The sequence below is a fragment of the Paramormyrops kingsleyae genome, chromosome 12 (assembly GCF_048594095.1).
Source record: "Paramormyrops kingsleyae isolate MSU_618 chromosome 12, PKINGS_0.4, whole genome shotgun sequence".
In the NCBI taxonomy this organism is placed as follows: Eukaryota; Metazoa; Chordata; class Actinopteri; order Osteoglossiformes; family Mormyridae; genus Paramormyrops; species Paramormyrops kingsleyae.
Genome location: NC_132808.1, coordinates 29,230,480 through 29,245,865, shown reverse-complemented (window position 1 = coordinate 29,245,865; position 15,386 = coordinate 29,230,480). Strand labels below are relative to the sequence as shown.

The 15,386-nt window shown below is 43.5% G+C and overlaps 1 protein-coding gene and 1 long non-coding RNA gene across 5 annotated transcripts; one reads left to right on the top strand and one right to left on the bottom strand.

Moving 5' to 3' along the window:
* Positions 1-1,591: 1,591 nt before the first annotated feature.
* On the bottom strand, positions 1,592-8,507 carry LOC111832802 (mitochondrial nicotinamide adenine dinucleotide transporter SLC25A51-like). Of its 4 annotated transcripts, XM_023790511.2 has the most exons (3): positions 8,208-8,507; positions 7,403-7,497; positions 1,592-2,980 (listed from the first exon to the last, which is right to left on the bottom strand). In XM_023790511.2, the coding sequence occupies exon 3, from the start codon at positions 2,914-2,916 to the stop codon at positions 2,059-2,061; it is 858 nt and encodes a 285-aa protein (XP_023646279.2). In that variant the 5' UTR covers positions 2,917-2,980; positions 7,403-7,497; positions 8,208-8,507; the 3' UTR covers positions 1,592-2,058. The 4 variants fall into 4 exon arrangements, with proteins under 4 accessions (XP_023646279.2, XP_023646294.2, XP_023646286.2 ...); XM_023790526.2 differs by lacking the exons at positions 7,403-7,497; positions 8,208-8,507 and adding an exon at positions 6,326-6,483; XM_023790518.2 differs by lacking the exons at positions 7,403-7,497; positions 8,208-8,507 and adding an exon at positions 6,335-6,483.
* An 853-nt stretch (positions 8,508-9,360) lies between these two features.
* LOC111832823 (uncharacterized) lies at positions 9,361-10,188 on the top strand. The gene is made up of 3 exons (XR_002835599.2): positions 9,361-9,534; positions 9,620-9,696; positions 10,003-10,188. It is a non-coding gene; the product is annotated as an uncharacterized lncRNA (long non-coding RNA).
* The last annotated feature ends 5,198 nt before the right edge of the window (positions 10,189-15,386 follow it).

Genomic DNA, 15,386 nt, shown 5'->3' with positions numbered 1-15,386 from the left:
CTGCATACTGCATACTGCATACTGAATACCCAAGGCGAGTGCAGCGGTAGCTGTAAGCAGGGCACTGAGATGCTAAGAGACTGCAGACAAAAGCATGTGACACGGTTACTGGTTACTTCAAAAGACAAAAAAAAAAGAAACTTTCAGGTTTTTTTTTTTACTTCACACCTAAAACACTTCACATTGCCCTCCCCAGCCAGAGGAGGTTCTCATTAATTGACAGCAGCTTATTCATCATGCAAGTGTTTACACTAGCAAAGAAATGATTGGCGGTGGGCAGGGTCCGTCCTGCAGCATTTCGACAGTCACGGATGAGGATGAGGCTCGTGTTACGTGACAGATCAGGGTGACGGATCAGGGACGAACCCCAAGATTATTCAACGCCAAGCTGAAAATCAACTGTTAATCTACAGGCTATGGAGCTAACAGGCAAGACTATATGTATCAGACATACGTAGGCGACCGCAATGAATGGTTGTCCATAGTCATTATTTTGTCTAACCCCTTACACTACCATACATTTACCTTCTCTGATGTCTAAGTTCGCATAACATTAGATTAACATAACATTAAACAAAGCTGTTTTGCTTTCTATTTTGGCAAATTACAGTTGGCCCCATAACACCTTACGCTGAACTGCTGTTCCTGGAAGCATGCGCTTATACACTAAATAAGCATATTTTGTATATGGTGATGTGCTTTATATAGCTGTGGAGATATTAAACTTGCAAATAAATCATCACATGACCTTGCCATAGCCTATGAGAGGTCAGAAAGTTGCCCCATACACCGACCCCATGGGAGCCCAAGGCAGGGAAACGTCCCAATACCCACCATCCGCACAAGGAAACATCGGCGGGTCTAACGGAGTAAGATGGGGAGGAACTGCCAGCCAATCGCCAGCCGAAAGCAATGAAGCACATTAGGGGCTAAAACCAGACAGAGGCTGACGCTGCGCAAGAACCACACTCTCCATTTCCTTCATCTTCCGTTCCAGCCATTTCTGCCATCTATATTTATTCCATAAATACAAACCCCTTACAGCACCTAGCCGTACGGCTGCCGCGACATTAATGCTGATGGGTGTTACTGATTGGATAGTGCAGATAAGAATTCCTATATGCTGATGTACAAAAGGGAAAGAAACACTCGGGAATCGACCTCAGAACGTGTTACGGTGCATGTTCGCAGATAACCAGGTGCCTCTGGGGAGCACTACCCAACATGTTCCTGCAGATCCATCACGGTCCCGTCACTGAGCCACAGGAAAGGGATTCTGGGAAGTAGCATCACAGCAGCTCCTTATGCAACAGAAAGCCCATTTTGTTTAATAAAGAAAGAAACTATTACTCAGATGGGTCACAGACCCTAAGAGCTTCCGCCACCAGAATGCTCACATCCTGGGGGGGTAAGAAAGCACCCTTGAATGAACTGCCTCACTCAGGTGGTCCTGGCAATTTCCTGCCTTCCCCAGGCTGCAAGGGAAACGTGCTCCACCTCAGAACAACACATTCCTGACCACAAGGACAACAGAAACTACTTCTTTTATCAGTGGCCATGCAAACGTGTCTAGAAATTTGCCCAGAAGGAATCCCGTTCAGAGGTTCTGTTTTTATTGTGAGCTTTAATGCTTTTCTTTATCACAAAAAAGTAGCGATTGAATAAAAACCTGCACTTCTAAATAAGAAATGTCACAAAAAAATTAGACACCGCTACAGAAACAACTCAAAAGGTCAAACAAACAAAAACGGCGTATTGATTATTGTCAAAGCGAGTGAACGACGAAGATGAGGACACCAGATGACCCAAATAATCTGGTCTTCACTTAAGTTCCCACAAGTCCCAAACTTCACACGTCAACTTAACATTGGTCTTCAAAACAAGCCTACAGTTCAATGTTCTACGAAGTCTCCTCCATTCCCAGTACACCCAGTCATCTCTTTCACTTTGATTCTAAGCCTCCAGCAGAATCACCCGAAGATAAGATTGACAAGTCCCAAAAGAAAGATGTACAACATGGATCCACAGTTTCCAAATCGTCAGTCTGGCTCCATCTCATCACATCAGCTTCAGAAGGAGCTCATAAGTGGCATTGATGATGCCCCAGGACAGGACGGAGCGGTGACAATTCAGGTGCACCCCCCGGAAGAGGTGCGTCACCTTGCCGCCCCGCTCCGTCCAGATGGTACGCAGCACCTGGCGTGAGGACAGGAAGTCACCCCCCACCTGCGACTGCAGCCGCGTCTTCAGGACATTCAGTGGGAAGAAAAAGACACCCAACATGGCTCCCAGCAGACCCCCGCAGATGAAGTCATTGAGGAGGTGGCCGGCGTGGCCCCGGGCCGCAGGGAGCCTCTGTTTGATGGGGCCCCGGAGGGTGAAGAAGAGGGCATTGCTGGGGCCGTTACGCAGCAGGATCGGCACCAGGCCGCGGTAGCATTCGCGGACGCCGTGCTCCTGCACCAGCACGCGGAAGGTGTGGAAAGTGTTGTTAAAACGGCTGTGGTGCTGGTGGTCTTGCAGGAGGGTCTGGACCCTCTCGAAGGGGGTGAGGGCCGCCTCGGCCATCCCCGCCAGCACGGCGGCAGCGCCGCGGGTCAGAACCTCGGGTCCGCCGGCACGCTGGAGCAGGAGCCGCGAGGCGTCCTCGTAGAGGCCGAACATGAGCGCCGTGGTGGCGGTCCTCTGCAGCAGCGGGGGCAGCAGGCCCCGGTACAGATTCCGCAGGCCGTCCCGCCTCAGCTGCCACAGCGCCTCGCTTAGCCGCACGCCGTACAGCTGCTGGCGGAAGAGGACCTTCTGCAGGGGGAAGGTGACCACGATGTTGGCGAAGGAGGCGCAGGAGCCGCACGCGTAGTGCCGTCCGTGGGGGCCCAGGCCCGGCAGCCGCAGCTCCCGGCTCGCCTCCCGCTGCATGGCGCCGGACGCTCACGTCCTCCTACTGCCCGCCATCGCCGCCGGCAACAACCCCGATGTCACCCTGTAGGAATCGGCCAATAACCAAACAACACAATTAATCGCAAACGAAACTCCAGATCAATATCAATCTATACCTGACTTTAAATTATAACCAATGGCACGTTTTCACTGCCACCAAGAACCAAGCTGGACCGCGAACCGTGTCATAAAGTATGTGAACCATATCCAAGCCATAACCGCGCTGACATGGGGCTGCTGACTAACAGGCCTGAAAGAGTGACCAAACCGAGCTGGTTACCTCACCAGCATCTGTTTGGTTGAAATTCAGGGAGATACCTGGTGTTCTGGTATGGATTATCTGAAATAAAAAAGGGTTTATTTTATACATTATTAGTAGTATCACAAATGACACATTTTCCATTTTCCAACCTCCAACTGAAAAAAGCTGAACGGAATGGATTTGTGACGCAAATTTACGCAAGCCAAGCCTAACCCTGCCTGTGTTTTATGCTTGCACAACACGGCGATTCTCATAGATGTACTAGAAAATTAGGAAAATCTTGTACACTGTGTACAGTAAACAAACATCTCTTTGGTTTTACGTCACAGCCTTTACCGGGCTGACCCCTATGCAGTGGAAAACCGAAGTGAGCTGGAACCACACTGTAAGTAGTGTCTGTTCACTGTACGACTCGGTTCCTGTATACCAGTGGAAAAAACCCACAATATGTATATTTTTGGCAAAGTTCCAGCTGATCAGAAAAAATCCACCTATCCATCTTCTAACCTAGTCAGGGTCGGGGTGGGGGTGGGAGTTTGAAGCCTATCTGGGAAACACAGGCCACAAGGCAGGGGTACATCCCAGATGGGATGATTATAAATAATTTCCCACCCAATAAAAACAAACCTGGATAACCGTATAACCATATTTTCAGGACATGAAACAGTGAGGTCACTGCTGACATTGTGATTCATGTACAGGATTTACTGCCATTAAAATCGCTGGAATACGGTCAGTATTTCACAGTTATAATCATTGGCAAGAGAAATGGCATGAAAGGTTATACAGTAGTGTGAAATGTAGAATGAAAATCAGCCTAACCTCATGAAAAGGCAGCCACACTGTTAAAAAATATTACAGCCAAGCAGTGTCATGTTTCGTCATGAAACTGCATTCTGAGTTACCTTTTTGCGAAGAATTGCAGATTCCTGTTTATTTAGGTAAGCTACAGATTACTCTGAATGTTACTGCAAATTGACCGGTCTGTTTAATGACTACCACTGACATTCCCACCAAAATAAGCATTTGTGACAGTAGGAATGGAAAATATTTCTTAGACAAACACTAAATGGAACACAGAATGCAAATATGCACTATACAAAAAAAAGCAATAAGACTTATGCTCTCGTTACAATTTTCTTCTACTTGACAAACCTGTTTACCTCAATGCACACAGGCATTAACAGACTCATCTAGATTAACCAGAACCAGTCACTGACTATGACCAAAGAATCACGGTACAACTCTTTTTACAAGATTCTATTTCCTTAACAGACAAATTTCCTTTCGGAAATATGGTAGCGCAAAATGTCAAACCAAACTAATTTTGGTGTTGACGTTGATAGCAAATTCCGTGTAGGTCTAAAATTTGTAAAATGTATTATTTTAGAATTTTACCAATAGGCCATACACCCGAGCTGGTTATGCATGTAATTTATTCAATATAATTTATATATTACGTCTCACATATGCCGACAAAGAAAAAATATTAAAACACAATAAAGAAATGTAACTACCAGTATGTGTCAGCCGTAAAGAACGATAGAGGAAATTAACAGCTTCTTAAAACCGTTACTAAGTTGGCCCAATAATATACATGTAGGCCTACTACTAAATACGGTATCAGCTGCGTTGGAGTAAATCTTCAACCCGCGAATATCAGGCAGTTTCTTAATCAGATAAACACCAAATTCAAGATGGTCAGCCAATGGTAAGATGGACAAAAAAGCGAATGTAATATTTTTCATTACAGTCTTTAGCATAATTACTAAACTTTAGTTACACCTTCTGTTGCAAATTATTCAAGGCTTGAACCATCGGAATAAATAATAATAATAATAATAATAATAATAATAATAATAGTCCATGCTGTCAACTTGCCATCTGCACTTAAACACGCACGTCCATTTCTACTTGAATTATTTATATGATTCATTTTCCTTAAATGATTTCCTCCAGTCTCATTCTGTCCACAGCTGTCACGTCAGCATTCTCCCTCACAGAGAAGGACATCTTAAAAGATCTCCAAGGTGTTCGCACCGTGCACCGTAGATGAGCTTCAGAATATAATGACCATTACCTTAAGGTGTAGGCGATGCTCATCCGGAACCTCAGCAGTGGGCAAATTAAGTGATATTCAACAATATGGCCGAACTGTGGTATATCACTCTAGTAGGACAAGAAGATCATAAAAGCCTTTTTAGGTACCATCCCACAACATGTTGCTTGCTCGGCGGCGCGGCATGATGACGTAAAGATCGAGACATCACGTGGTCCAGGTTGTTTAAAGCGGGGCACAGCTTCCAGTTTTAATAAGTGACACTTGCTTTAAACTCATATTCGGTTTTTTGAAGGGGTCTGATCAAGCGAATGTAGTGTATTTTTTCCTATTTATTTATTTTTATCATTTTTATTTCTATTATTATTATTAATATCTAGTTTTCTCTCCGTTGGAAGCCTAGTGTCCTGTTCCACACTCCAGTCCAGTCGGTGGCAGTAATGCTCCGTTAAAGCTGGTTGCCAACCGCCATACAAACTGTTCCACAATCAGTTATAACAGAGATGTAGTTTACCTTTAAAGCTTCTTCCAGCACATTTCTTTTTAATTCACCTGCAATGCAACCTACAAACTCTGCACATCCTGTATCATTATCATATGTCTTTGACACATCCATGCCATTCTTCTTCATCAGCAGCATTTGAGATTTAAACTTTGTGAATGGTATTTCTTCCAGTGAAATCATATATGCTGCATTGAATTTTATTTTTAATTCTTTCATCTCATTTTCTGTCACTTTCTCACAAGTCAGAAGTTAGCAAGATGACGTTTGAAGCAGAGTGGGCGTGTCAGATAATGCCCTGCTTCGGTTTGGCTAAAAACTTTAAAACTTTTTTTAGATAGAGAGAGAGAGTCTCCACCGGCGACTGGAATGAAAAAAACTAGTCGCCATCTGGAGCCCTGGGCAGTGTTGCCAACTTAGCGACCATGTCGCTATATTTAGCGAGTTTTTAGACCTCTCTGGCGACTCGTTTTCAAAAAAGCGACTAGCGACAAATCTAGCGACTTTTTCTAGTGTTATTGGAGACTTATGGAGACTCTGACGTGGAAGCACGTATCGTTCTTACTCTCCTCACCGAGCAGCGGGTGCTGCCGTGGGTTCCCCTCCCGTCCCAAAGCATTCACAGGCGGACAGTCCTCACGCAGCAGCCCCGCCCAGCAGCAGTCAAAGCAGGAGACGTTCACTTTCCCGCTGCAAATGAATCGCGCGTGCGCGAAGGCACCACTGGCTGTCCCTGCCCTGGCTTATTGCCAAAAACTGTTAAATGACAGTTTTTAAGATTAAGTAACTCCATCAGAGTGTCTCTTTGGGGTCACTTTTGCCGGTCTCAAGCCCGGATATAGGAGGAGGGTTGGAATTATGATATAAAAAACAAGAAACGACAGAAGAAAGTTCATTTGTAGTTCTAAACGTATTTAGGGTGTTTTTTAACCACCTTTTGTCTCACCCACGACATTATTCCTCTCTCCTACAGCGTCCATTATAATTACATGCACATTATGCAAATTAGGCGATGGGGTCATTTAGTGACTTTTGAGACAACCAATAGCGACTTTCCTTGCTGAGGAGTTGGCAACAGTGGCCCTGAGTATGATTGTACATTAGATCGACTAAGACGGTAACTGTCTGTAGTGAGCAATAGGGAGAATTCTCAGACTGCAAAGTATTGTATTAGCACAGGGGTGGCTAATTTTATCCAGAAAGGGCCATTAGGCATGAAGCTTTTCGCTTTGTAAGTATTCGTAGTGTGATTGAAACACAATGAACTAAAATCAACGTAATTACAGATGGGGCGTCTTTCACAAAATGCAGTGTCATAGCTAAAAGTTCTTCTGTTTACCACTCCAAGAAGAAGGCGCGTCTCATTATTTTGCCACTATTGCTATTTCTGAGTTTTTCCATATTATTCGTGTTTATGTGACTGACACAATAAATTGATGACATATATATATAGTGTGTGTGTGATTATTATATATTTATATGATATTACACAGTTCGCGAGTTTTTGTACGCGACCAGCTGTGAAAGTTAGACCATTGATATTTTAAAGGGTAAATGACCGAGGTGAAATCAGTTTTAGGTTGAATATTCGACGGATATTCAGATCCACACTCTCCAGACTTAGCGGCGGTGCTTCACTCACGCTAGCCGGCCTAAGGTGGTCGAAAGACGTCCAGATCAATTCCACAGCCTCGTAGACGCTCGCTCACCGCTGATTTAGGGACCGTCAACGAATTACTGTCAGAATAATAAAATACTGATTGCTTGCAATAACTTCAATGCAATATGGGACTCAATAACTCCAAAATTAGGGCATATTCTACAACTACCTGACATATACATGACACAGTGAACTTTACTAATTTTTAACACTTTATTGTATTTTAAATTATCATTTTAAAAGGAAAAAGCGGGTAAATAGATTTCTTTCAATAGCTTATAGGCAATGGGAGCTTATGACGCCCAAATGGGTGCAAATTACGCTACTACCTGAGGTTTATAGGACACGGCAACTTTCATTCGATTTTAACCCTTTGTTTAATTGATATGATTTTTTTCTCTCTAAAATTAGCCTTTTTTTCAATAGCTCTTAGGCCGTAGGAGCCTGCAACCCAAAACCTGGTGCCAATTGTAGTATTACCTCAGCCCTATAAGACACAGCAACCTTTGTTTGTATCCTTTCAAGCACTGCATATGTATTCTTATTGTGAAATTGTGTCACCCTAATGATGTTCAATGTTAATAAAACCCAGTATATAGCACCTCTAAGAAATTTGCGAACGTTACTGTCACATCCCACACCTCCCCTAGTCAGACGACTAAGTGACTGCACCTGTCCCACTGCCTTTAATACCCGGATCGCCCCCACATTCTATGTCAGGTATTGTTGTTTTCATGCGACCTACTGAGCTTTTATTCTGTGTTCTCAGCATCTTCTGTGCCTTTACCTTTATAGCTCCCGTCCTTCCAAGTCCCCGCTTCCCTTGACCCTTGTTCATCAACACATTCTAACACCCGGCGCGTGAAAAACCGAAGCATGGTCAGAGCCCTTTGGTACTGAAGGTCTCCTTCATTGTCTAATTCAGACGCATGCGATGTCTGAATTTTTTGCTCACAACTAGTCCTGGGACAAAAAAATTGAAATCAGGACCGTAGCGTCCACAAATTGCCTATAGGTACGTTGTTGGAGACACTCCTTATCATTCTGATGTGTATAGATGTACAAATACATAAGAATTAAGTCCGGACCCCAAATATTTATCCCATGATGCACTGCAACTCAAACGTCCAAAAACTGCTTGCGTCTGAATAGGCTCTATGCACACCTGTAAGACATTCACCGCCATTACAAATAATACGGTTACGCTACTTCCGGTTCAGAGCTTAGAAGAAATGGCGCTGTTTTATTCAAGGTGTCTCAGCGAGCTGCCAAATTTAAATATTAACGTGTCAGGATACATTTTGACATGTAACTTAACATGTTTAAATGTATGTTATGTTTCTTCATGTATTGAAGTAGCCTTCTCTGCTATAATCTGTGTTGTTTGCAATTCAAGTGTCAAAGACAGATAGTCAGGAGAGGTATCCGTGAGGGCTTTGTGCTTCAAGTCGATGATGAAGGCAGAAAAACCTCATACTCTGAAAGTAGGGTGTAGTACGGTAGTATATTGGTTCAGGTTCAACTGAGATGTTTGAGCTCAGCTGTTCAGTTCAGAGAGGTTTGTTTAAACTTGGGCCAAGCTTTGGTGTGGGAAAGACTACGCTTAGCCTATTTCACATGATTACTTGCTAGATTTATAGATACAATTGTTTACCTTCCTTATCTATTTAACTAACCAGATACAATTTGAGATTTGTTCAGTGATCAGGTTGAGGTGAATAGGCATACCTACTGTAAAGTATTGCCCAAGTTTGCATAACATTTCCATGATATGGCCTGTTTTCTTTATGTGTTGCCCAAGTTTGCAATACATTTGCATAATATGACTGAGTTCCATATGGCCTCTGTTTTTGTTGCATTCATTGCATGTGTTATGTGCTACCAATTCTATGTACTAACTGAAATTTTTCTATCAACAGATCGTTCTTAGAGATTCAAAGCCTGTTGTCTTGGTGAGGTGCAGTTGCTCGTGTGTGGCTGGGACTGCAATGTGCAACCATACAGTTGCCCTTCTATACCAGACTGCTCACTTCTCTCAGCTCAGTGTGCCAGTGGTTCCACCAGTTCACAGCTGCACTGAAGAGGAGCAACAGTGGCACAAACCTCGGACTGCTGTAAGTTTCATAATCCCACGTTACAAAGATGATTAAGGTGACCAATTTTACAATGAAGACTGGCAACACTTTATTTATTTCTCAGGGTGTAAAACCAGGACCAATTGGCAAGATGGTTGTCACAAAGCCTGTGCAAGGCCAGATGTGGGAAGGCGGCTTATGGTAAATTAATGCTTAATTGCATTACATTGTACATTTTTTCCACACACTTAATTACATCACATTATACATTTTTTTTACAGCAGTGTCGTTCCCAAACCTTCGTGGGGATTAATAAAGTATCTATCCATCTATACATGCAACTCACCATTGACTCACCTGTGAAAGAGCTGCATCTCCAGACTTATTGGCCCTGTTAGTGCCACACACACACACACACACACACACACTTACCTGTATACCTTGCCTGTCATGTACATCAGTGTAGTTCCACATATTCATACATTTTTTAATATGCTTTATTCAAAGGAGTACCCTGACGAGAGGAATGCTCGGGCCGCTTCCTGACCTGTCTGTGCTGCGGGTGGCAGAGGTGTACAGTGAACTGGATCCTCTAGATACCCATAGTAGTCACCAATGGCCTATGAGTGCAAACAAACCACTTGTAGAGTCAGAGTTCGGACTGGTGCAGAGAGGGAGTATCCTTTCTTATCAGCAGCCCAAACTCCACTCCAGAAACACTGTGATACACCTCAACGCCCCACCCTATCCCAGCCTTCCCCTGGAGACCCACAACCTTGCGCCAACGGAGTGCGTGTGGGTGTGCACAGAAGAGGAACAGTTGCATCTGCAAAGCTTGACCGTGTCCATTGATATCCAATCTGATACAAACATTTGACAGATAATTCTGTACATACCGTATATAACCTCAACTAGTTTTAGTCCCCAAAATTCTCGCTTTCCATGGCACCCAACAAAGTTGTACTCTCTTGACAAAGGGTGGTCCATAAGGAAGGCCATCATTCTTCTTGTGGCTTCATCCAAGGTAGTCCCTCCAATATCTGCCACCACCGCAACCTGTGGGAATACAAGGGTATCATTAAAGGGGGAGACAACATGCTTTAAGGCTTGTCAAAAGCTCAGAAAAGCCAACTTGGCATGAAAAGTTCTTTATTAGAGACAATTCAATTTTAAAACATATTTACAAGAGCTCAGGACACTGGCATTTTGGTGAATTGGCTTCACTAACATCACCAAAGTCCTCTTTTAGTGTATTACTACCCCTTAATCCATGTTTGAGAAACAGGCTCAGGAGATTACCTGGGCCAGATTACAATTTGACTAGCAGCATTTAGCAGACATATTAACATGTATTCATTAAACTCCAAGTATGTGGTGCTGTATAAACATTTTCTGACATACCACTTCTTTGTGGAAAGTAGGGTCTGCCAATTTCTGTTCCATTGCTTCAACATCTGATACAGTCTTCAGGGTGAATACAGAACCCTCAGGGACGGCTGCCACTGCCATTACGGTCGTGTCACGCTGCGTGAGGAGCGACTGTATCATCTTCCCATGAATCCTCTGTGTCTCTTTGATTTCCTCCAAGATGGTTAGGAGGCGTGCAAACATGCCCTCTGTAAATGCAGAGCTTACACCTTGCACAGGTCTGCAGGGAGTGTCTGGTCTTGAAGGTGGAAGTGACTGGACAAAGGGACGGGTGCCGAGTGAGTGAGTAGCCTTTGACAGCAGATTCTCTGTAACTGGAGGATGTGGATGCCCAGCATCGGATGGTGGATGCCTAGTACAGCCTGATTCTTCATCAGAACTTGATAGGTTTCTTGGCCTTGAAAAGCATAAAAGAAACAGAAGCAAATCTTAACATCTTTGACTTACTCTAGTGTAAAACAATGTTTCTCACGGAAAGAATGCAAAAGTATCATTGCGTTATGAGAAAAGGACTTTTCGCCAATGTACATGAATGTGTCATGATTGAGAAATAGTCTTACCTCCTTCTCCGCTTCCCTTTCCCCATTCCTCCTCCAGATTCTGACTCTGTGTGCAGGTCAGAGTTTGCCTCAGACTTCAAAAGTTTTGTTATTGCATGGGCATCGTTTCCTGTAGGTGATACATAATAAATAGGAAATGCTATCATTCATTGTTTGTTTTGATTTAGAGGCAATCATAATCAGATCATTATAACTACTTAAAAACATTACCTGCTTTTCCCAAGACACGAACTTTAAACTGTGGCCAGTCTGCGCTTGGACCAATTTCTTCCTTCACTGCCTTGCTGATGTTGACTTTTCCTGGTGGCCAGTAACAAGTATCTTCTTCTGGTCCTGGAAACCACTTGCAAGGTACAACAGCTACACCTCCACCAGCCAAAAATTCCACAACAGCAAATGGTAGCATGCTGAAAAAAGCAAAAATAAGCAGGCTAGTGCAACTGTGGCATTGCCACATATCCAGATTTAAAGGGCAAGAGGACAATTGTTCTCCTTAATTCTTCAACTGACACAACATTCAAGTCTTTGGATAATTTGTAAACAAAGTAAATTCCAAGGTATGTTGAGTCAATTGGGTAGCAGAAAAAAGATCCATAGTTTTCAAAAAAATTACATAATACTGTGACAGCTTCACAAGAGCGTAAAATATTTCTCACAATGAGAATTCTTCCCCCTACTGAAAAACAGTCATCGCCTTGAGAACAAGAAATGAGTGTCTGTCCATAACTGTACTGCCTGTACTGCTGGCATGCTCCAAGTCCTTCAATCAATGGGCCAGATACATGGAGCTGTTTAAGGGAAGGGGAAATATATATTTTCTTCTTTTTTGCCATTCTTTGTTTCTCATGGATGTGCCTGACAATTTGCTGAACAGGGTTGTGGGGCCTATGTACAATCTTTTTAAGTCTACCTAAAAATGTTTCAAAAGGGAAGCAGGAAATGCTATGCAAAGGACCAAATTTACGTGCATCTTGAGGAATGTGCACCAAAGAATGTACGTTATATCCAACAAATTCAAGACCATAAATCAAGCCAAAATCTTTGACAAAAAAAAAAAAAACACCAGCATTGTCTGGGATGGCTAGTTGCTACGTCATCATGCCACTTGTGGGTCCAAACTAGTGCGGCGTACCGTGTTGTAAAAGCAGAATGATGTTGACAAAACTATCTTTTGCCGTTTTTTACCTCGGAAAAAGTGAAAAGAAGGTGGCTTAAGTTGATACAGTAAGTTGGATCTCAAATTATAATCAGTACAGCCTAATGCCATTACCTCACGTTAATGTTAGCACCAGGTTACCCATCTCTGTTTATAGAGACAGGTAGCAACGTAGCACAACCAGATCGTACCATAACAAACATTATTTGTTTGAATAATCCAGAATGTGCTAGTTCGAAATAGAAATGGAAATGTCTATAAAAGTGAACCAAAATGCCATGTACCTGTTATAATCTGCAATTGTTGCTTTGCAGCTTTCCCAAAGAAGACAATTACATCCTCGTAGCTAGGGGGCAGTCATATCATGCGCAGGGCCAGGAACAAATAAATTCAAGGACACCAACAGAATGAAATGGTAAAGTAAGCGAAATCACAAATACTACCCACCCGTGTCATATTTAATAAACCAATAACTTAGATAAACAGCAGGTTTACACGTGGGTTGTCAGAATGTTGTGGAGCAGTGCGCTCATGTAGTTGAGAGGTGGCCGGGCGTTAGCTTGCCAGATGCAAGTTGACATGTATAAATCTGACGATGGTACACTACACCCTCCTCCCTAGGGCCTCCTAGTAGGGCCCTCATACATATGTGAGGCATTAAACCAATATGGCCGACCCTATTTGTCTTTACAGGTAAAGATCAGTGCAAGGTGTTTAAATTACACTAGTAACAGTAATAATGCTAAATCGGTGCTTTCAGCATGAGCCAACAGAAGGCAGCCTTTTGCACACTACTGCGATAATTTAAGTTCTTGATGGAAAATTATGCATCAAATAAGGCTCAAATAACAGTACAAAAAAAATCTTCATACAGGTGTTTCCCGGAGCTACTATGGAGGACTTCTTGCAGTGATTTTTAGCTTTTGTTTACTCGTTCTCTTGTGCTTCTATGCATCGAAGACACAGGTACAGCAAAAATTACATTTTCTAGGTTCTCATTTGGTGTTGAGAGCCTTTTCATTGTGTTTCAGTCCTTGTGCTGATAGACCACCATCCTGACAGCAGACAGTGCAGAGAGCAAAGGAGGGATTTAGGCAACAGCAGTTTTCACAGGTCCAGAGCTGTGCCATACGCTGTCACTGGAAACTAGAATGGCCCAGTCCTTAGATAACTTTCAGTCTCTGTTAAAGGCTCATTTTTCTTTTACTTTTAACAGGAGTTGTGGCTAGTGGGTTGTGGACATTTTGTTTTAAGTTTTAACAAACACATATACAAATTGCATGTGCCTTTTGTTCTGTGTACTCTGTAAATCTGGAGCCACATCACCTTGTCTCTCTGTATACTTGTATATAGCGGAGATGACAATAAAGTTCACTGACTTTTTTGTGCTTGTAATACTTTGCTGAACATAACCCTTCGAAAAGAGTAGATATTTATTATCCTTAAAATGTTTCAGACCGATTCAGTCTCGGTCGTTAAATCTTGATTGAAGACCCATTACTTCAGTGTAGCTTACCCACAACCTAGTACAACATAACTGACTGTTGGTGCTGCTGAACATGTCATTTTTATTTACTATGGTTGTTCATTTATATGTTTGAGACGGAGCTTAGATACTTGCTTAACTATATTGTTGTCTATGATTCTTTTCAATTCATTGAATAAAAAAATGAGGAAAAAATGCTTTGCATAAAATTTCCATCCATTTTCTGACATTTATCCGGGGTTGGGTTGTGGGGGCAGCAGTCTAAGCAGGGATGCCCAGACCTCCTTCTCACCAGCCACCTCCTCCAGCTCCACCGGGGGGGATACCAAGGCGTTCCTAGGCCAGCTGAGAGATACAGTCCCTCCAGTGTGTCCTGGGGCTGCCCTGGGGTCTCCTCCTGGTTGGACATGCCCGAAACACCTCCCCAGGAAGCCATCCAGGCATCTATATGCCTGAACCACTCAACTGGCTCCTTTCCATGTGGAGGAGCAGCGGCTCTACTTTGAGCTGCTCCCGAATGTCCGAGCTCCTAACCCTCATCCGAGCCCAGATACCCTGCAGAGGAAGCTCATTTCAGTCACTTGTATCCACAATCTCATTCTTTCGGTCACTGCCCAGAGCTCGTGACCATAGGTGAGGGTAGGAATGTAAAACGACCAGTAAACTGAGAGCTTTGCCTTCTGGCTCAGCTCCCTCTTCACCAAAACAGAACTGCACTGATCCATCTGTCAATCTCCCGCTCCCTTTTCCCCCTCACTCAAAATGTGTATTTTGTCCAGAACATAACTCTATCTTGTGCCTCCTATGGACCCACCACCTGCAGGGGGGCCATGGGGGTCGGGTGCAGTGTAGATCGGGTGGCAGTCGAAGGCAGGCGCCTCTGCAGACCCATCGTCAGCTACCAAAACTGGTGTTAGGTACATGGAAAATATCATTGAAAAGACTCATTTTTCACTAACTTTTGAAACATTTTGCCTGTTTTTCTCTCCCTCCCTCTCACTCTCCCTGCCTTTAAGCTGGACTCCCCTTGAAAACAGCCCCTACATAAGGGGAACCGCTTCCTGCTTCTCAGGCTCAAACAGTGAGATCATCTGACCTTGCTTTGCTGCTGGCTTTGCTCAAGCTACTCCGAGGTCTGATGTCTTGTATCGTCTCTGGCTTCGCCAGGATACTCTTGTTCCTCTTTTGGCTCCATGGTCACAACATAGGGGGTCGCACCCTCGCCATACCCCATACTTCCAGTATTTTCATAGTTCATAGT